The sequence below is a fragment of the Cordyceps militaris genome, assembly GCF_000225605.1.
Source record: "Cordyceps militaris CM01 unplaced genomic scaffold CCM_S00004, whole genome shotgun sequence".
Lineage (NCBI taxonomy): Eukaryota > Fungi > Ascomycota > Sordariomycetes > Hypocreales > Cordycipitaceae > Cordyceps > Cordyceps militaris.
In genome coordinates, this window is record NW_006271972.1 from 1102199 (window position 1) to 1122040 (window position 19842).

Genomic DNA, 19842 nt, shown 5'->3' on the forward strand with positions numbered 1-19842 from the left:
ATCAATTTTGACCCGGGCTGGTCCCTGCAGGAAGAGCCCGACAAACTCTCTCCGGAAACTAGTCAGGCATGAATGAACAGACAACCCCATAGCGGTCGCCGGGCCAAGACTCATCTATCGAACCCAAACGTGCGGGACGGGTGGTGAGGATATAGCGGCCTCGCCAAGACATCTTCTCCGCCCGCTTGGGAAGTTGTTGCAAGACGCGAGGCATTGCACTGGAATGTGATAAATCTCGGCTCGCGAAATAGTTATTCAATGCTGAACCCTGTACAGTAAAAAAGTAGTAGCTAATCTAGTTACCAAGTGCTCTGCTCAATCCCAGTTTGCCTGCACGTCAGAGTTCAAGGCCTGGACGATGCGGCTTACACAGGGCAGCATGGCGTGTCAATGCTCGCAGCTGAGGATGACGAGAGCCAGCTTTCTGACACTCGATTCTAATTTCTCATTTCACAATATTCAATTATTTGCACCTCTTGTTGTCACTTCCATACCAAAGCTCGCCCCCACGCCCACTTTTGATGACGCCAGCCGTCTTCTCCCTTGCGTCGCTGGTGCCTGATGTTCGTTCACTACGTGCCCATGATGCTGCATCAAAAGGTGTGCACCGGATCTCACTTTTTGACTCGCGCAACGCGGAATGATGATTATTTGATGCGACGGATTTGTCTCATCGCTGACGAATCACGGAGCAGCAGGCCCATGTACAGGCAAGGCGGTACAGCCTCTACAGCCTTGTCACGCGCGGGCGCCGTGGTAGCTGGACCAGCCCATGGTACGGATACGTTTTTCTTGGTGCCGAAAGGAAAAGACAAGAGTACGAATGACGAATGATATAGCAACACAGTCTTGGTTGCGCAGGATCCGAGGCGGTGTGCTGTGATTGCAATGACGGGTGGCCGTTTGTCCAAGTGAGTTTTCATAGATGCAGCCTCATTGCGGCTGTTTGCTACATGAGTGCCCGTACCATGTATGAATCCGTACATATGTTGAAATGTCTTCATCTCACAAATTATATGCATCATGTATTCATATATTTCATATATTTCATATATTTCATATATTTCATATATTTCATATATTTCATATATTTCATATATTTCATATATTTCATATATTTCATATATTTCATATCCATGCTCCCCCGCCGTACTTCAGCTGCGCATGCCCCACGCCCCTGACCCGACAGGACGGTCGCACATCATGAATCGGATATTGCGACCCAAATAAAAAAGCACAAAAAGCAAGCAAAAAAAAAATCATGTGCACGCCCCTAACCTGCCTTCTGCCACCAGGTAACCAAAGCAACCTTATGCAGCCCACACACGGTGCGGAAATAGTTCCCTTTTTGTTTCTTTGCAACACGGAGGATTCATCGATCCCCATTGTCTAGCAATCATCAAACATGGCGACCAGGGAACCCGACGGACCGCCAAAGCAACTTATTTCTGCTGCATCAGCCAGCCGTTCGAGACCAAGAAAAACCTAATTTGTAGTTAAAACACCTGAATGCTGAATGGCCGCGGAATCAAGCACAGCTGAAACGGTGAGGCGCAGCATCAAAGAAGGAGAAGACAAGAAGCGTTGTACTAATAATAAACTTGGCATGGAAAGATGGAGCAGCAGAACTAAGAAGAGGGAAGAAGAAAAAAGAAGAAGAAGAAAAAAAAAAAAAGAAACGAAACAAACGCCACTCCATCGCCTTGCCCATCGTACCGCGTCCCGGGTGCCTGGAACTCGTAATCTCGCCACGAGATATCATTAACTAGCCTCTTGCGGGCGCCTACTTTGAACCAAAAAGGTCAACACCAATCATTTTGCCAGGGCCAATTGTCATTTCAATCCGGTGAGTGAAAAGCTTGTGCTTCGACTCCACCACCACCGCCGCATCTGTCATGATGTTTTTGATTGACTCCATCTGCGAATAGTCAGGGAACATGGACACGGCAGGCGACATGCCCGTGCGCCGCGGCCCTCCAAGACACTTGACAATCATGACCGACACTTTGCGGCTGCATAATACATGGCAACTGGATGGGGGCGGGCGCTTGACCTGTCCATGGTGACGAGGTGCAAGTTGATTCACTTTGACCAGATGCTTGGGTTGCAAATTCCAGTTCCCTGGGTTGGTTGACTGACTTGCAAATTACAGGGTTCCTTTTTATCGGGACTGACCATCCGGCCTGTCCTTGTGAGGGGTGAGTAAAGTCGGCGACTCAAAGACTCCACAAACCAACACTCCTGTTGTCTTTGCCCGTCTTTGCAGGCCCGAAGTTTGGCGGGATACGAGCAGGCAGCTACCGCCATTCAAAATCGACAAGTTTCAAAGCTGGGTTTTTGTCTCGTTTGATTTGGAACGAGGGCCACCATTGTGCAAAACACCGTGTTGGTCATCCAGTTGTGGAGGCCCAACCACCTTCCGAAGATTCCCTTCCCTCCACCACTTCTTACAGTGTGCGACTAGTAACAAGTAAACGTGAGAATAATTTCTCGGTTTCAAGTCCCGCCGTCATTGACTCTGCGCTTGTCAGACGTCCAAGGCGTACCAACAACCGATGCGCCGTGGCCAGTCACACCTGGGCGAGTCGAGAGGCAATCATCCATCAATAGGGTAGCTCGTTATTGGTTCTTACTCGAGACCGTTGAAGATACGCAGAATTTCCCAGGTAGACAAGCCTTGGAAGATTTCGGGGCAAAGAAAGAAGCACACGATTATGAGGCGAGTCACTGTCAGAAGAACTTCGCCATCAAGGAGTAAAATAAATCTGTAGTCGAATTTCTGCCCAGCTAGTCATATACTCGAGGCGCTACATTTACTGAACAGGGGCCGCGATGTCATGATGGTCCTGCAGGAGCCTCGCCGCTATCTATCCCGTAACTTTGTCTTTGCTCCCATCCCCGGCACCAGCGTAGACACTCCAGAGTACTCCTTCGCTAAAATGGGGGAAGAGGGCGTGGTTGCGTCACCATCACGCCGAGGGGGCGCCGTTGAAAGCAACCAAGTTGACAGTGTTGGGCGGTAAGCCGGTGACTTTGCCAGCCGTGCCGAGAGCCTTGATCCTGTCAACCAGCTCCTGGACCGAGCCGAACTTTTCCAATGCCGATAAACTGAGTGCAACGCCGGCAACGTACGGCGACGCGAACGAAGTCCCGTCCACCCTCACCGGGCCAGTCTGTGCGCTCGAGATGGTAACAACATTGGTTCCGGGAGCGAGGATATCGACCATGGACCCGTGGTTGGAAAAGTTACCCGAGAATTTCCAGTCTCGGTCGATTGCGCCGACAGTGAGGGCATTGCGGGCCGAGCCGGGAGTAACGGTTACGGGATCCGACGTGTTTTCATTGCCGGCGGCGGCGACAGTGAGAACGCCAAGCTTGAAAGCAGCCTCTACAGCCAGGTTGACTGGTGACTTGTCGGGCGGGGCAAACATATCTGATACCTTAGCCACAGATGCTTTGGCGTCTGTCCAGAAGTTAGCCTTGCTGTCACTTGGTGAGCTTCTGTCCTTGTGTACCTACTGAGTGAAACATTGATGACGGCTTGACGAGTTCGGCCCTTGTCGATGATGTCCTTGGCGGCCCAGTTGATACCAGAAAGAACCCACGCAGCCTTGCTGTTTCCAATTTCGTTGGCTCGAACATCAATAATCTGGGCATTCTTCGCAACTCCGTAGGTTTTGGAAGCAAGAACGCCGGCCACCATGGTTCCGTGGGGACGGATGTTGTCATAGTTTCCGTTGATGCTGAATCCTCGGGTAACTCGTCCGCCAAAGTCTGGATGGTCAGCCTGGATGCCCGAGTCGACGACGTAGGCAAAGAGCCCCTTTGCAGCAGTATCCTCGTAGGAGAAAGCCGTCTGCCCCGGGCCGCGACTGGACAGTGAGGCTAAGCCGTGTTCCGCGTTGTCCTGTTTGACCCAGGCCAGCTCCTCAGCACCTTCATCAAGCCAGACGCTAGAAACCTAGCAGAGCAGCTTGGGTTAGCAGGGGCATTCTCATGCTGCTTGAGATGAAGACATGGTAGAGATTGGCTGTTACCTCTGGCATAGCCTGGATCTTTGAGATGGTGTCATTGTCAAAGGTACCACAATAGCCCTGGAAGGTTCCAATGGAATAAATATCCTCAACGCCAGGAAGATTGAGCTCTCGGCGACCCAGAGAGTTGGCATGCATTCCATGAACCTCTCCGACGTGGGCGTCAACGCTGCGCGCAGATATGCCCGCTTTGAGGACGATAATGTATTCATTTGGTGCAGCCGCTCCAAGTGAAGACAAAGAACCAATGACCATGAAAATGGCGGCGAGAATTTTAAAAGCTGACATCTTGGGATGCAGGCGCTCGTGTTCTGGGTAACAAGGTAGGGGTTTGAAGGTGTAAAAGGGTGTAGAAGTGTATTGCTTAAACTGTTGTTTGTGTTGATGATGATAAAAACCTGAACATGACGGCAGCAGTGCCGTTTTATATTTATCTTTGATTCTATCATCGACTCAGTTCACTTGCATTCTGACTAACACCAAGTGTACTCAGATTGCGTCTTTCCTATCATCAGGCGCAACATAGCATCGTTCATGACTGACAACAATTGATAGCTCCTGGAGTATGACTGCTCTATTAAGACAGGCTATAGCCACCATTCTGAACTAATTGCTCTACTCAAGTGCCGTCCTATAGCATGTAGTGTCCCAAACAACTGAATTGAATGTTCTTGGTTGGATAGATGATAGATCATGCCGACACCGACATGTGTTGACAGCCCAAATATGGGGGGTCAAGCTGTCAATGGCGTGTGTATAGTTAAGCGACATCATTCTTCAAAAAATGGAATTTACAGCCTGATTTGCATCCATGTGGACCAGTCTCTCATTATTACCCTCGGGGCTGAAGCGCCTGCGTTGTGAGCCGTCTGGGGCTCTGAGAAGTTGAACATTGACAACGTTACACTCGGCTTCTGTAAACTCTCCCTCCTGCACAACTCGACTCAGTCGACTCGTCTTTTAAACACAGGCTTCCTATTATACCAAGCCGCCAATCCATTGTCTTTTCTCCATCAACCAATCGCAACTATGAACGCCAAGCCTTCTCCTCATGGCATTCGCTGGTACAGCCTCGGCCGCTGTCACGTAGTCTTCCTATTTCTTACTAGGTGCCCCAATGCTAATACTATTATAGAGTGTACGTATTTAAAAGCCACCTACCAAGTATAGGGCTATACTAGCATTTCTTTTGTTAGCCGGTATTAGTAAGGTAATAAAGCATAGTAGAGTAAAAGCGTGAACTCACAAGAAATGCATTATTCTTGTGAAATAGCGAGTATAAGTAAGCTAACTGCAACTAACCCCCCCCCCCCCTAAGTTGCTGGTTGCACCATACGTTTCGCAGAGACGACAGACAGATCGCCGCAAGTCGGTGAATAATAATTGTAAGCATCGAAAATACCGCCATCATTGCCTTGATTCCCCGCGGGCAATCTAAAAAATACACGCCACATGATTCACAATGATAAAGCCTGTAATTTAATTCCGATTCATTTCTTTACTTATTAATTTATGGTTTTATACGTATTTCATCATTTCTCATACCGCGATTGCTCCAACTGACAACTCATGATTTATTTAATGTTAGGCAGCAAGTAAATATTGTTGCTCCATGCTCGTTATTTACCAGCTAACCGTGCTTCTATGTCTTGAGCCCGCGGTACTATTCTTTGCAGTGGGTAGGTAAGTCTTGTTCTTTTGTGGCCTATTAAGCAGTACTTACTAACCCATCACACAGCCATTTAGATGGCGGAGAAGCCGAATACTAATGCTACAGCCCGCGTTGCCGAGGATTACAAGGCACAAAGTTTCCGAACTTTAGCAGACAAGGGTTACATTGTGGTCAGCGCCGATGGCATGGGTACAAACTGGCGATCCAAGCCATTTCACGATGTATGCTACAACATCAAGGATGCCGATCGCATCGCTTGGATGCGCGCCGCCGCCCGCATCGCGCCCGTCGTTTTTTAAAAGCACTTGTAAAACTGAGGGGAACAAGTTTGGCTGCCTAGCCCCTTGGACACATGGAAATATTAGGTCCAAGACTTGTACACGTGTACGTATGCCGTCTCTTGGCGGCAAGCGTGACCTCTTGAGCAATAACATGACGCGTAACTGTTACAATTGGCTTCACTCCTAGTAGACGCCGATATTGTGTACATCTAGTTCTGGTGAGGGGTGTCATTGTTTCAGCTAACATGACCCCCTCTGTGCAGAATGCCGCGCATACCCCGGTGTAAGACAAGTTCCGCATCTAGCCTACAAGTCCGAGTGGATTGCTCAAAGAGTGTATGTAGTTGCATTCAGGCAACCGCTGTATTAGTCGCCTAATTGCCGAGTCTATAGTTCAGTTACTTTTATTAGAAGCACAGCCTTGCAAACCATGATTCATGAGTCGGCCATCACACAGTGCGCCGAGCTCTCTTGCCAAAACCCGCCACCGTCCACCGTGTCTCTTTCCCACCCACCTCTGTTGGTCACAACACTCAGTCCAAACTTTGAACTGTGCTCTTCTCTTCTTCTCCAGCTCATTTCATCCAATATCCATCATCATTCAAGACTATCATTTCGTCATCCAATATCCATCATCATTCAAGACTATCATTTCGTCATCCAATATCCATCATCATTCAAGACTATCTCTATTCAATCTTCACGTCAACCAAGACTGCCTCGACTTTTTATCACTATCAAAACTACGTCGTTATGATGTCCAACTTTACCCGTACACCGGTAGATGATGGTATATACTTATTACGCTCTAAATTTATAAAATACTGACCAATATTCTAGAGTTTGTGCTATGGATTGTCCCGCTCGGCCTTACTTATAACGTTGCGCATCTTTTCTGTCAATTTTACCTTGGAGCATCATCATCTGCCAACGTGCCTAAGATTTGGATATCACAAGTTTTATTTGTTGTGATACCTAGTGCTTTGCCGATCATTCTCGCCATTTTCTGCTACTATAGTAGAGGTTGGTCACAGCTCGCGACTACAATATTATGGAGTAGGGCAATCGTGGTTCGTTTGGTCGAGTTAAAAGAGTACCTTCACCAGGCACTGGCGGACATAACGACGGAGGAATTATTACCAGCCTATGAAGCTGGGACACATAAGGAGTCGACAACATAACGGCTTAGGACCTTGGAAGAATAGCGTTTAGCGAGAGTAGCGACTTGAATTTAAGAAGCGACTTGAATTTAAGATAAGGTCAACCCCTGTTAGATGCAACGCTGCAACGAACAATCGATCCCCCATTTTCAGGGCCACCCCGCCAAGCCAGGTCAACTGACTCTTGGTTTTCTGGAATGGCCACCAGGAGGCCTTGCTTCTCCATTGTTACATTTAATCGAATTACTCTCATTATCATTCTTATAACATCTATAGTTATCGGTATAGGAAAACCCCATACTTGATAGTGGGCCGAAAGCCTTGTACTACCATATGCCTCTCTGCCAGGCTGTGCTGAATTGCTGACCTGCTTGACTGTGCCCTGTGAGTGGCTGCCAAACCTCTGCCATCATTTCTGCTCATCTATCGCAAATGTACCCTTTCTTTACACTCACAAATTCATCTTGACCACGTTTTAAGCCGAGAGCATGGCTTTTCATGCGCCCGAATCAGCGTGGCACTGTGGTTTATTATAATAATAAGCGCTGCCCCAAGCGCTATATCAGTCCCACAGGGGTTCCATCATTACATCGCCGATAAGCTCGGAGGATCACTGAACAAAGTCGCTTGAATGCAGAATTCGGACCTGAAGACCGCATTATTACTCCGATATTTTAATTCGCACGGTATTTTCGATGGATCGAGCTATTTATCCGTACACTTAAGAAGATGTCTCGGTCAAGAATTATCCTCATTTCGGGTAGTCCTTCAAGTGGAAGCTCTTGAGCTTGACAAAGGCGTCAAAGCCAAACTTGCTAAGCGTCTGGCCCCGGCCAGAGTTCTTCCAGCCCGTCCACGCAAGGTCCTACGCCACATATATTTGTTAGCCTGCGCTTTATAGTTTTATTTCCTGCGTCTCGTCACCGTCTCATAGCGCCGTACTTATCGCTTGCGGCCAAGATCCTGGGTCAGCATGTCTCACTTACAGGGCTGGGGTAGTCACAGCGGTTCACGAACACGGTGCCGGCCTCCACGTCCTCGGCAAGCTTGTAGCCTTTGTCCGTATCCTTGGTCCAAATACTGGCTGTGAGACCAAATTCGCTGTCATTCATCAGTTTAATGGCCTCGGCGTCGCCCTTGACCTTCATAACGGGGATTACGGGTCCGAATGTCTCCTCTGTCATGACCGTCATGCTGTGGTCCACACCGGTGAGCAGCGTCGGTTTCACAAAGTTGCCCTTGGATGGCAGGTTGTCAAACGACTCATTGGCCGGGGTGGCGTCCTTGGCGCCTTTGGAAACCGCGTCCTTGATATGGCCCTCGATGGCACCCTTTGATCGGCTCGAGATGACGGGTCCGACATGCGTACTCTTGTCAAATGGATCGCCAAGCTTGTAACCCTTGAGCACCTTTTGCACTGCCTCGACAAAAGCATCGTGGATGCTCTCGTCAACGTACACACGCTCGAGAGAACAGCAGCTCTGGCCCGAGTTGAATACAGAGCCGTCTACAATCTCCTCGGCGGCCCAATCAATGTCCACGTCACTGCGAATGTAGGCTGGGTCTTTGCCACCAAGCTCCAGACCAATGTTGACGATGCGGTCGGCGGCTGCCTTTTGCACAGAAAGGCCGCCAGAAACAGAGCCGGTAAAGCATACAAGCTCGATCCTAGGATCGCGCACAATCGTCTCCATTGTACTCGGCGAGCCACAATGGAAATACTGGAGGACGCCTTGGGGCAAGCCTGCAGCAGCAAAGATCTCGGACACACGCTCCGCAATGGTGGGAGTCTGAGGAGATGGTTTAAGGATGACGCTGTTGCCTGCCAGGATGGCTGGAATAAGAGAGTTGACGAGAATCAAATAGGGGTACTGCAGCATACATCAGTCTCGTGCCTCTCCCAAGGTAAATGCCAAAATTGACTTCTGGACTCGGTCCACAGGCATACTCACATTCCATGCAAAGATGACCAGTACGGGTCCAACTGGAACCTTGCGTATGAAGCGCTTGAATCCTTTCTCTGCCTCGCCGTCGGTATCTTGAAGGGCCTCATCACTGACTTTAAGAAGATATTCACCCCGCTTCACAGCAGTTGTGATCTCCTTTCCAGTAAACGCGATGGGTCGGCCCATTTGCACAGTAAGCTCCTCAGCGAGCTCCGATTCACGGTCGGCGAGGCCCTTCAGGAACTTTCTAACAATCTCCTGTCGCTCCTTGAGGGTGGTCTTGCGGAAGCTTTGAAACGCTTCAGTCGCCACCTTGGGCAACAGGTCTAGGTCGGCTGAAGATGGGCCATTGCGGGAGATGACGATCTCACCTGTGGTTGGTGAAATAGTATTAATTACTTCGACGGACATTTTGAGGGCTCGGCCGTGAAAATGCCAGGTACAGTCAGTAGTAGTAAGTTGATGAGGGGTGGAGGGTGGTCATCCATGTGGTGAAGCTCTATCTACCCCACGTTGTAACTTGTCGCCGAGCGCATAGTTGCCTCAACCGGACCCGGCCTCGACCAGCCACGGAGTCCTGGATTATAACCAAAACCCATCTACACCTTGTAGTAAGACAATACTATATCATTTCAGTAGCGTTTATGTCCAAATAAAATCAGCAAATCTTTTATTGATAACTAAGCCGGGCTCCCGGGTAAGAAGACCCAGCCTCTCGATGCTCGGCTAAAGCAATACCCCAGTACTAGCATATCGATAAGAGATCTAGGTGACAGCAACTTTTTTAAGCAAATGACAGTAATCGCAGAACAGATTCACAGCAAATAGCCGCGACGATGGCGCCAAACGCAAATGATTTCCTGGATGCTTCAGAAAGCGATAATGATCATATCGATACCTATGACTCAGATAACGAAATTGCCAAGGGAGGAAGTCGAAGCACAAAGCGCAGAAAACTAAGCCTCGATGAAGAAGACAGCGAATCCGACCGAGATGCGAATGACATTGATCACGACGACGACGAAGAAGATGGCGCCGAGGAACCAAGATCAATACAAGACCAGGAATCTGCCAACAAAAAGAGAAAGCTTCCCAAGATCCAAAGCGACCTGCCCAACGTCTCGCGCACGCTGATCAAGAAGAACCTCGTCACGACCGACAAGGCGATACACAAGTCGGGCGTCGTCTACCTGTCCCGTATCCCACCCTTTATGAAACCCGCCAAGCTACGGTCGCTCCTCGAGCCCTACGGCAGCATCAACCGCGTCTTCCTCGCGCCCGAGGACCCGACCGCGCACGCGCGGCGCGTCAAGGCCGGCGGCAACAAGAAGCGGTCCTTCACCGAGGGCTGGGTCGAGTTCCTGCGCAAGAAGGACGCCAAGAATGTCTGCGCGCTGCTGAACGCGCGCACCGTCGGCGGAAAAAAGGGCACCTACTACCGCGACGACCTCTGGAACCTGCTATACCTGAAGGGCTTCAAGTGGCACAACCTGACGGAGCAGATTGCGACGGAGAATGCGGAGCGCGCGAGCCGCATGCGCGCCGAAATCAGCAAGACGTCGCGCGAGAACAAGGAGTTTGTCAAGAACGTCGAGCAGGCCAAGGTGCTCGATGGCATCGCCAAGTCGGCGGCGGCGAGGAAGCGCAAGGCGACGGACGAAGGTACCGCGCCGCCGCTGGATGGCGCGGCCGGTGCGGCCGAGGTGGACGGGGAGGCGAAGCCGCAGCGACGCGCGAGAACGTTTAAGCAAACATCCTTGGTCAAGAAAAGCAAGGATATGGATGAACAGCCCGAACGGGTTACGAGGGTATTGAACAATATTTTTTAAATGGCATATTGTATATAATTAGCACTCGAGCATATGATTACTGTTTTTGGAGACCCGGTAACTGCATATACTATGCTCACTTGCGTTGGCAAAGATGCGCGTGACAAGATACCAGCAAAGACTCTTAAAAGGGAGAAGACGCTTGAATTATACCGTAAATATACAGATAATTCCAGAGTCTTTATTCAATGATTATCTAACATGTAACGAATGCATACGAATATTCCAAGTCAAACCTGATATGGGCAGTATACGTTTGTTGCCCCTCGCCACTCCACACTCTGAGATAAGATTTCTCACTTTTTTTTCCTGCCCGCTTATCAAGCGGCGGGGCAAAAATTTGGCTGTGACTCGACTCACATTTACTACTTTTTCCCAAACCCAGCCAGACTGGTTAAAATCTTGTGGCAGCATCTTCCTTGAAACATTTTTTTTTGAAGTGTGTTGCTATTTTTCAATATGTCTATGGATCTAGATGATGCCCCCGTGTCCATCGGGGCCATCGACCACCACGGTGGCGCAACGTGAGTTTTTCCATCCCACCACCCCGCAGTCGGCAAGTCGACACCACGACGAGGAAGCAAATCGAGGACTGACGTCCTGTCGTGTTTTAGTATTCTCTGCTGCAACTGCGGCGCTCCGATCGACGGAACAACGGCGGCCGGTGCCCTCTGCTACGACTGCGTCAAGCTCACCATCGACATCTCCAAGGGCGTCCAGCGCGAAGCCGTCATCAACTTTTGCCGAGACTGCGACCGCTGGCTGCTGCCCCCCTCCAGCTGGGTGGTGGCGTCCCCCGAATCCCGCGAGCTGCTGGCCCTGTGCCTCAAGAAACTGCGCGGCCTGAACAAGGTCCGCATCGTCGACGCTAGCTTTGTGTGGACCGAGCCTCACTCGCGAAGGATAAAGGTCAAGATTACCATCCAGGATGAGGTGCAGGAGGGTGTCCTGCTGCAGCAGAGCTTCGAGGTCCTCTACGTCGTCGCCACCCAGCAGTGTCCTGAGTGTGCCAAGTCTTATACCGCCAACGTCTGGCGTGCGTGCGTCCAGGTCCGCCAAAAGGTCCTCCACAAGCGCACATTCCTCTTCCTCGAACAGCTGATTATGAAGCACGGCGCGCACCGCGATACGCTCAATATCAAGGAAGCCAAGGATGGTATCGATTTCTTCTTCTCGCAAAGGAATCAAGCTGAGAAGTTTATTGACTTTCTCAACTCCGTCGTCCCCGTTACGGTCAAGACATCGCAAGAGCTCATCTCGCACGATACCCACACGTCGAAAACGTCATACAAGTTCACATTTTCCACCGAATTGGTGCCTATATGTAAAGATGATTTGGTCGCTATGCCCATCAAACTAGCTAAGCAGAGCGGCAACATCACTCCTCTGGTGCTCTGCCATAAGATTGGCACGTCGATTTACCTCATGGACCCCCAGACGCTGCAGACTGCAGACATTAGCTGCCCCATCTACTGGAGAGCGCCATTCACGTCCCTGGCCGACTCCCAGCAGCTGGTTGAGTTTATTGTCATGGACGTTGAGCTGACTGGCAAGACCAACGGCAAATGGCGTCTCGGCGAGGTCACCGTGGCTCGCGCTGTCGATCTTGGCGCTAACGACACAACGTATTTCACAAGAACACACCTTGGTGGTCTCTTGCAGGCCGGCGATAGTGTCATGGGATATTTGCTGACGGGTGCCAACTACAACAATTCCGAGTGGGAGGCCATGGAAGAGTCGCACGTGTACTCGTCTATGCTGCCCGACGTGGTGCTAGTCAAGAAGCACTACCCCAACCGTAGGAGGAACAAGAAGCGCAACTGGAAGCTCCGCCGCCTGGGCAAGGACGACGGCGAACTTCTACCGAAGAAGTCGGACCAGGAGCGCATGGATCGTGAATACGAGCAGTTCCTGCGGGATGTTGAGGAAGATGAGGATCTTCGCGCTGCTATGGCTCTGTATAAGAATGAAAAGAAGCGCGATGAGGAAGAGATGAGCGTCGCTGAGACTGAAGATGGCGACGATCAATCGCCGCAAGTTGACATGGGTGAACTGTTGGATGACTTTGATGAGCTTACGGTGCAGGATTCATAGCTGGGCAAAAAATAGAACAATGCCATAAAATAAAAATAGCACGATTCCCAGCACTGCATTTGTTGGACCACTGTCTGGACCATTGCGTATCCTCACACAAACGATGGCATGGTGTTTGATGGTGATGACGTTTTCGTTGGCGTTGAGCGAACAGACTTTCTGAAATGATCCCTGGATTTTTGTCGATCCAACCGTCGCTTGTTCATACCAAACGGATCCTCGAAATCCAGCTCGTCGTCCTCAGGAGTCGGCGCATCAGCCTCAATCTTGGCGTGTTGGCTTGGCACCGAGGAGCTGAGCGTATGACTTCCTGACGAGGCGGGCGTGGCAGGATGGCGTGCGCGCGCCGCCGAAACGGGAGTCGCTACGCTGTCCTCATGCAAAGACCGCTGCCGGGGTGTTGTTGCCGGCGCAGCAGGGCGAGGCGGACGATGACCGACGGCGGCTTTGGTGAGCGACGACGACGACGGTGTAGCAGCAGCAAATTCCAGGGGCGGCGCCAGGGATGTACCAGCAGTTTCTGTGCGCGGCGCATTTAGGAGCCCTCCAAGGTTCGTGCCAACCCAGGGCGAGCTACCCTCGTGGTGGTTGGCGCTGCCGCTGCCGCCAGCAGCGGACAGCACAGAGCGCTGCTTGGACAGTCGCTTGGCCTGATCACGACGTCGCTTGGCATCAGACGTGAGCGGGCCGACGACGGGACGCTCAATCTCGCGGATGGCGGCATCATTCTTGGATTTGGCGATGAGCTTGAGGCGGGTGTACTCGGCGCGATGCAGGTGCATCGTGAATCTCTGCGCGGTTTGCAGCAGTTCATCCTCGACGATGCGGTATTGGTCATCGCCTGGCATCATGCCCCTGCATTGACGGTTAGCTGTTTTTTATTCCCTCTTTCTCTCTTTCGCCCCTTTTTCGCCCAATTTATGACGGAAGCAGCGGCAAAATAAAAAATACAAGAAATGTAATAAAGAAATAGAGAGCTAATGGCTGGTGGGTATATCGTACCTTTGCTGTGGAGGCTCCGGGGGAGGAGATGTCGACGGGCTGCGCAAGGGATCTAAGAGGCTTTTGTCTTAGCGGGGACGCCATCTTCGGGCAGGAAGATGCTCGTGAGTCTCTAACCAGAGGAGTTGAATGCGGCGGCGAGGACGGCTGGGCGATGCCGCGCCGCGGAGGCCCTGCTCGGGGTGGCCGCGGTTCGTTTGGGCGTCTCGATTTTGGGCGACGCGCGCCGCGGACTGGGTGCTTGCGCTTCTGACCGAGCGTCTGAGACTCTCTTCCATGGTAATTTGCGAGCCATGCCTTGCGACAGACCTTGGCGTGCCTTTTCGCGATGTAATGGCGGCTTGGAGAAAAAGAAAAAAAGAGCTGTCGAATAAGGCTGTTGCGGCGTTGCGCAAAGTACAACGCGAGCTGGCGCGAGATGCTGGCAGCTGCCTAATAAACGGGACCTCCACAATGTAAATCTTCCAGCCACACTTTCTGTCATCTACAAACAACACCCGGGGAACAATCCGATAACTATTTCTTTCAGCGCTAAGAATTGCGCACCCTTCTCTGTATTGTTGACGGCGCGCAATAAAAGACGCCCCCAATCCGCCCCGAGAAGTTGCCATTGTGGATAAAGTGTCCGGGCCAGCACTTCCGTTGCACGAAAACCGCCTTGTTCCATGGTGAGCTGACATCTGCCATGAGGCGTCCATGAAACCAATAGTGCTTTGCAATTCCACTATATTAAGTCTCAGATCTCGAATTGTGCAAATCTGCGGCGCAATGGCGACATGGACGAGCCAGGTGCCTCGATGCCGCCAAGAAGCGCAGCCAGATGTCGTGCTCGCGCCAAGAGCACCAAGCTTTGCCTCGCCGAGCACCCGACAAGCCACGGCCCAATGCCAGAGCGCTGTCGCCAAATGTTATTGATATGCTTAAAAAAAATTCTAAAGCGCCACGCTTGACTTGGCAGCCGACCAGCCGAAGACGGGCGGTGGAAATGTGCTCGCTGTCGTTCCGTTTTCAGGATGTTATAAGGAGCCCTCGTTCTCGACGCGAGTTCTTGGAAAAACCCTCGTTAGTATAGCTCATCACATAGACACAGAAAAGCAACAGTCTCTTGCGATGAGTGGAAAATTAGACAGTCCGACGGTCCAGGAGGTCCAGAAGGACCTGGGGGACGAACAAGAACTGTCCCATAGCCGGGTTGTCGATTGGACCATCGAGGAAGAGAAGAAGGCAAAGCGCAAGTAAGTCAGCACGCCGCGTCACCAACAGAAGCAACTCTCTAACTGAAAACTCACAGACTGGACTTGATCATCATGCCCATTCTGACGCTTGGATTCTTTTGTCTACGTACGGCCCTACCTCCTCCCTTCCTCGCTCTAGTCCGCCTCGCTAACACGGCAGCCTCGCCACAGAACTCGATCGCGGCAACATGGCCAACGCCATCACCGACAACTTCATGAGCGATGTCGGCATCAACCAGGACCAGTTCAACGTGGGCCAGCAGATGCTGTCGCTCGGCATCGTGCTGACCGAGATCCCCGCCAACATGATCCTCTACCGCGTCGGCCCTGGCAAGTGGCTCACGCTGCAGCTCTTCCTCTTTGGCACCGTCAGCACGTTCCAGGCCTTTCAGCGCGGCTACGGCGCCTTCATCGCCACGCGCTTCCTGCTCGGCATCACCGAGTCGGGCTTCATCCCCGGCGGCCTCTGGACGCTCTCGACGTGGTACACGCGCACCGAGACGGCCAAGCGCGTCATGGTCTTTTACTTTGGCAACCAGATCGGCCAGGCCTCGGCCAAGCTGCTCGCCTTTGGCATCCTGCACATGCGCGGCGTCGGCGGCCAGCCCGGCTGGTTCTGGCTGTTTGCCCTCATGGGCGCCTTTACCGTCTTCAGCGGCCTCATCTTTGGCTTCTGCCTGCCCGACTCGTTTCGCAACCCGTGCAGCACGTTCCTGCCGAAACACTCGTGGTTCACGCCGCGCGAGATTCACATCCTGCAGACGCGTGTCCTGATTGACGATCCTATGAAGGCACACAAGAAGAAGAGGATCCCGCTGGGCGCCTTCAAGCGAGCGGCAAGTTGGCCGTTGGCCCTCCCCCGGCAGCTGTGAAACCAAGAGGCTAACCGTTTTGTGCAGTTTCTCGATTGGCGTATCTGGCTTCACTTTTTTATTACCCTCTGCAACAACGGTCCCCAGCGAGCATTCGACACCTACGCGCCCTCCATCGTGACGAGTTTCGGCTACAAGGGTCTGAGCAGCAACGCGCTGGCCGCCGTCGGTCTTTTCCTGCAGGTTCCCGTGTCCTTTGCCTTTAGTTGGTTCTCCGACAAGTTGTGAGTTTGCCGTCGTCTTTACCATCATCCCTCATGGATACTAACAAAAGCTCCAAGCAATCGTCGCGGCGAGACGGTCATGCTCGGCCTGTTTGGCCACTTGCTAGGCTACATCCTGAACCGCGCCTTTACCCAGGTCAACTCGCGCGGCGTGCGCTACTTTGGCGTCATCTGGACGCAAATATTTGGCACCTTTTCGCACCCGCTCAACATTGCGTGGCTCTCGTTGACCTGCCACGACTCGGAGCAGCGTGCTCTTGCCATGGCTGGGTAAGATTGTCCCCGTCCTCCCTACTCTACAGCGGGGTGGCTAACTTGGTATCCAGTGTCATTATGAATGCGAATATTGCGGGCATCTACGGCGCCCAAATATTCCGCAGCGACGATAAGCCGCTCTACAGAAGAGGATTTAGCGTCGCCATCGCCATCTTGTCTTTTGGCTTCGTGTTGGCCACTGCTCGCTGGGCTGAGCAGCTGCTTCGGTTGCGCAGAAAGAGACGAAGCGTGGCGGCATAAGGTTCATCCAAGTACTAGGCCATGACAGAACTGCGCCGTGCTGCATGTAAACTCGTATACATATTTAGCGACCGAAGAATTCAAATCTGTATTCCTGCGCTGGAGTCATGCACCCCGTTTCATTGTTCGTGACATACTTGGTACCTTGCGTCGCTCTACATGTCACCACGGCAGCTGGTAATGCTGGTGAGATGAGATGATGAAGAGTGTACATGTATGTAACCTTGTACCTGTAGAGACTTTCAAAGACACGATTGTACAAGTACATGCCTCGAATAGTACGATTCAATCAACGTGAGTTTAAATTCAATGGCAGTAGAGCATCATGTCGCTAGCATCTATTGCTGTGATGTATATACGCCTGACCTGTGTCGGGCCAAAATGTGTCGTTAACCCTGCTGTTCCGTTTTCTTACACTGGTAGCTCGCGGCCGCCCTGAACAAAAGAAATGCACACCAAAGCAGCTGCGAAAATCACTGAGAGCCGACAACAACCTTGTTGATTGACGTGGCAACGTGGTCAATGTTGTTTGTGTTGAGACCAGCCATGCTAATACGGCCATTTTTAGTCATATAGATGTGGTACTCTTCACGGAGCTTCTGGACTTGAGGCTCAGTCAGACCAGTGAAGCTAAACATGCCAATCTGGTCGGTGATGTGATTCCAGGTGCCGGGGGTGCTGAGAGACTCGAGTTTTGATCGCAGTGCCTTGCGCATGTCGATGATACGACCCGACATGGTTTCGAGGTTGCCCTCCCACTCCTTGAAGAGAGCCTCATCGTTGAGGACGGTGGCAGCAATGCGAGCACCGTAGAGAGGGGGGTTGGAGATTTCTGAACGCTGGAGAATGGCAAGCTGGGAAGCGATGCGGCCAATGGTGGACTTGGCGTCAGGGCTGGGGCCGGTGACGACGTGGAAGCAGCCGGCACGCTCACCGTAGAGACCAAAGTTCTTGGCGAAGCTCTGGGCAATAATGAGTTCGAAACCCTGCTCGATAAAGTAGCGGACAGCAGCGGCATCGCGGGCCAAGTTGCCAGAGGCAAATCCCTGGTAGGCGCAATCGAAAAAGGGGAAGTGCTTCTTGCTGCGAATGATGGCTGCAAGCTCCTTCCACTGATCCAGTGTAGGGTCGACGCCGGTAGGGTTGTGAGCGCAAGGGTGCAGAAGGATGATGGAGCCTTCGGGGGCGGACTGAATGGTGGACCTCATGCCCTCGAAGTCGAGGCCACGAGTCTTTTTATCAAAGTATGGGTAATCGACAGTCTCGAGGCCGACATTGCGCAAGATTTGGTGGTGGTTGGCCCAGGTCGGGTTGGAGACGTAGACCTGGCGGGAGCCCTTGTAGAAGCGGGCAAGGAAGAGGGCGCCGACATGGACAGCACCGGTGCCGGAGATGGTCTGCATTGAGGTGACACGGCCCTCTTTGATGGCAGGGGAGTCGGCACCGAGCATGAGCTCGCTGGCCTTGGAGGTAAACTCTGGGATACCGGCGATCGGAGCATACTCGTGGTTGAGTTCGGGGTTGTTTCGGAGGATTTCGTCGGCCTAGATCGGAGTGTGGCGTGATTAGCTTGGACGGAGGCAAAGGTCGGCGCCGGGTATACGGGTTAGGGTGGGTGACACGACAGGTCAAGGTAGCGAGATGGGAATCTTGCGAGGCAAAAGGCTTGGCTGGTGGCGGATTGCAGTCGCACAAAAGGAGTTGTGCTCAAGGCGGACGGGGGTGTGCAAGTGCGGTAGCGCAAAGGCCAGGCGGGCGCAACGAGACGGGCGAGGCTGTTGTACAAAAGTACAGGAAAAGAAGGACGTACCTTTTTGACAACGGGAAGAACCCAAGGCTTTGCGTTGTTATCACGGTAGGCACCAATGCCCTGCGAGGATAAAGCTGTTAGTTCACCGGTAGTTGTGGAGGGGCATGTGATGGCGCAAACGAAGAAGCAGCGCCAGTATTTGACTCACCAGATCGACCTTGATCGAGCTGCTATCAGCCTTGTAGGCGCGGGCCAGGCCAAAGAGAGCGTCCTCGGGCGCCTGGGGCACCGAGTCGGCAGGGAAGCTCGAAATGGTAGACATGGCGGGGGAGATGTGGTGGGCGATGCTGTTGAGGCGATCGAGGGAAGATGAAGAAGTAGAAGATGGAGCCATGGCGGGCCAGAGGGTGATAAGAGAGGAGTGGGCAGTCGAGTTTGGGCAAGGCAAGGCAAGTGCTGGAAGAATGCCGGCGGACGGCAGGCAGCAGGCGGGAAATGGGTAATATGGAGCTCTTTCAGCCTGATGGATGGTTGATTTTCTTGTCCCCTGCGGATTCTCTACTACAATGTCAGTCAGCCCGAGTCTAAAAGATGTACGGCGATGCGCTGTAGCTCCCGGTGCGCGGAGCTGTCAAGAAATGAGAATGAGTCGAAATGGGTGGTTTTGGGGGTGTCATGAGCTGCTCTGTCAGTGGGCTGGTGGGCTGCTCCAATCGCTGCAGTGGGCAAGCTGCTATAATAGAAGTGGGGGGTGGGGTAGCATTGTAGCGTTGTCAAGGGCCTGTGACCATCAAAAACTCCAGCGGCCGCTAAGCCGCCCGCCCAGTCAGGTTGTCCCTTTTGCTCAGCAAAGAAAGACCAGGCTTCGATGCGCAAGAGCCGAGAGCAGACCATCACGAACCGATGTCATCAGACGGGAGAATTCAGCACCACTTGTAGAGAGGTCTCTCGCTGTGCACCCTTTCAAACAAGAACCAAAAACACCCAACATCCCATCCTGCGGCTCGGTACACGGCAAGACGGGGCCCGAACGCCGTCCACAAGCCATTGCGCAAGGTGCCCCGAAGCCACTGTAGCCCACTGAGAATCGGGCAAGTGCCACAGTCCGGTCCACGTTTTGATTGCGGCCGCCCTCCGTGCGCCCCCAATCGTCCGCCCCTGGTCCCCGTAACCGGAACCTGGCGTAGGCACAAGACCAGAAAAAAAAAAGCAAATGGCCTGTTTTCA

General features: G+C 52.2%; 7 protein-coding genes across 7 annotated transcripts; 3 read left to right on the plus strand and 4 right to left on the minus strand.

Annotated features, from left to right (window-relative positions):
- Window positions 1–2969: 2969 nt before the first annotated feature.
- On the minus strand, window positions 2970–4322 carry CCM_05382 (oryzin precursor; the record flags this gene model as incomplete). Its single annotated transcript, XM_006670526.1, has 3 exons — window positions 2970–3463; window positions 3520–3961; window positions 4038–4322. The coding sequence occupies 3 exons, from the start codon at window positions 4320–4322 to the stop codon at window positions 2970–2972; spliced, it is 1221 nt and encodes a 406-aa protein (XP_006670589.1).
- A 1324-nt stretch (window positions 4323–5646) lies between these two features.
- Window positions 5647–6005, plus strand: CCM_05383 (uncharacterized protein; the record flags this gene model as incomplete). Its single annotated transcript, XM_006670527.1, has 2 exons — window positions 5647–5694; window positions 5781–6005. 2 exons carry the CDS (start codon window positions 5647–5649, stop codon window positions 6003–6005), a joined length of 273 nt encoding a protein of 90 aa, XP_006670590.1.
- A 1893-nt stretch (window positions 6006–7898) lies between these two features.
- Window positions 7899–9504, minus strand: CCM_05384 (betaine aldehyde dehydrogenase 2; the record flags this gene model as incomplete). The annotated part of the gene is made up of 3 exons (XM_006670528.1): window positions 7899–8012; window positions 8134–9018; window positions 9100–9504. 3 exons carry the CDS (start codon window positions 9502–9504, stop codon window positions 7899–7901), a joined length of 1404 nt encoding a protein of 467 aa, XP_006670591.1.
- A 425-nt stretch (window positions 9505–9929) lies between these two features.
- CCM_05385 (U3 snoRNP-associated protein Esf2) lies at window positions 9930–10922 on the plus strand (the record flags this gene model as incomplete). The annotated part of the gene is made up of 1 exon (XM_006670529.1): window positions 9930–10922. One exon carries the CDS (start codon window positions 9930–9932, stop codon window positions 10920–10922), a length of 993 nt encoding a protein of 330 aa, XP_006670592.1.
- Window positions 10923–13108: 2186 nt separating this feature from the next.
- CCM_05386 (uncharacterized protein) lies at window positions 13109–14296 on the minus strand (the record flags this gene model as incomplete). Its single annotated transcript, XM_006670530.1, has 2 exons — window positions 13109–13871; window positions 14136–14296. 2 exons carry the CDS (start codon window positions 14294–14296, stop codon window positions 13109–13111), a joined length of 924 nt encoding a protein of 307 aa, XP_006670593.1.
- Window positions 14297–15128: 832 nt separating this feature from the next.
- CCM_05387 (MFS transporter, putative) lies at window positions 15129–16865 on the plus strand (the record flags this gene model as incomplete). Its single annotated transcript, XM_006670531.1, has 6 exons — window positions 15129–15253; window positions 15310–15359; window positions 15425–16093; window positions 16217–16349; window positions 16407–16619; window positions 16676–16865. 6 exons carry the CDS (start codon window positions 15129–15131, stop codon window positions 16863–16865), a joined length of 1380 nt encoding a protein of 459 aa, XP_006670594.1.
- Window positions 16866–17338: 473 nt separating this feature from the next.
- CCM_05388 (aspartate aminotransferase) lies at window positions 17339–19009 on the minus strand (the record flags this gene model as incomplete). The annotated part of the gene is made up of 3 exons (XM_006670532.1): window positions 17339–18409; window positions 18676–18735; window positions 18824–19009. 3 exons carry the CDS (start codon window positions 19007–19009, stop codon window positions 17339–17341), a joined length of 1317 nt encoding a protein of 438 aa, XP_006670595.1.
- Between the last annotated feature and the right edge of the window lie 833 nt (window positions 19010–19842).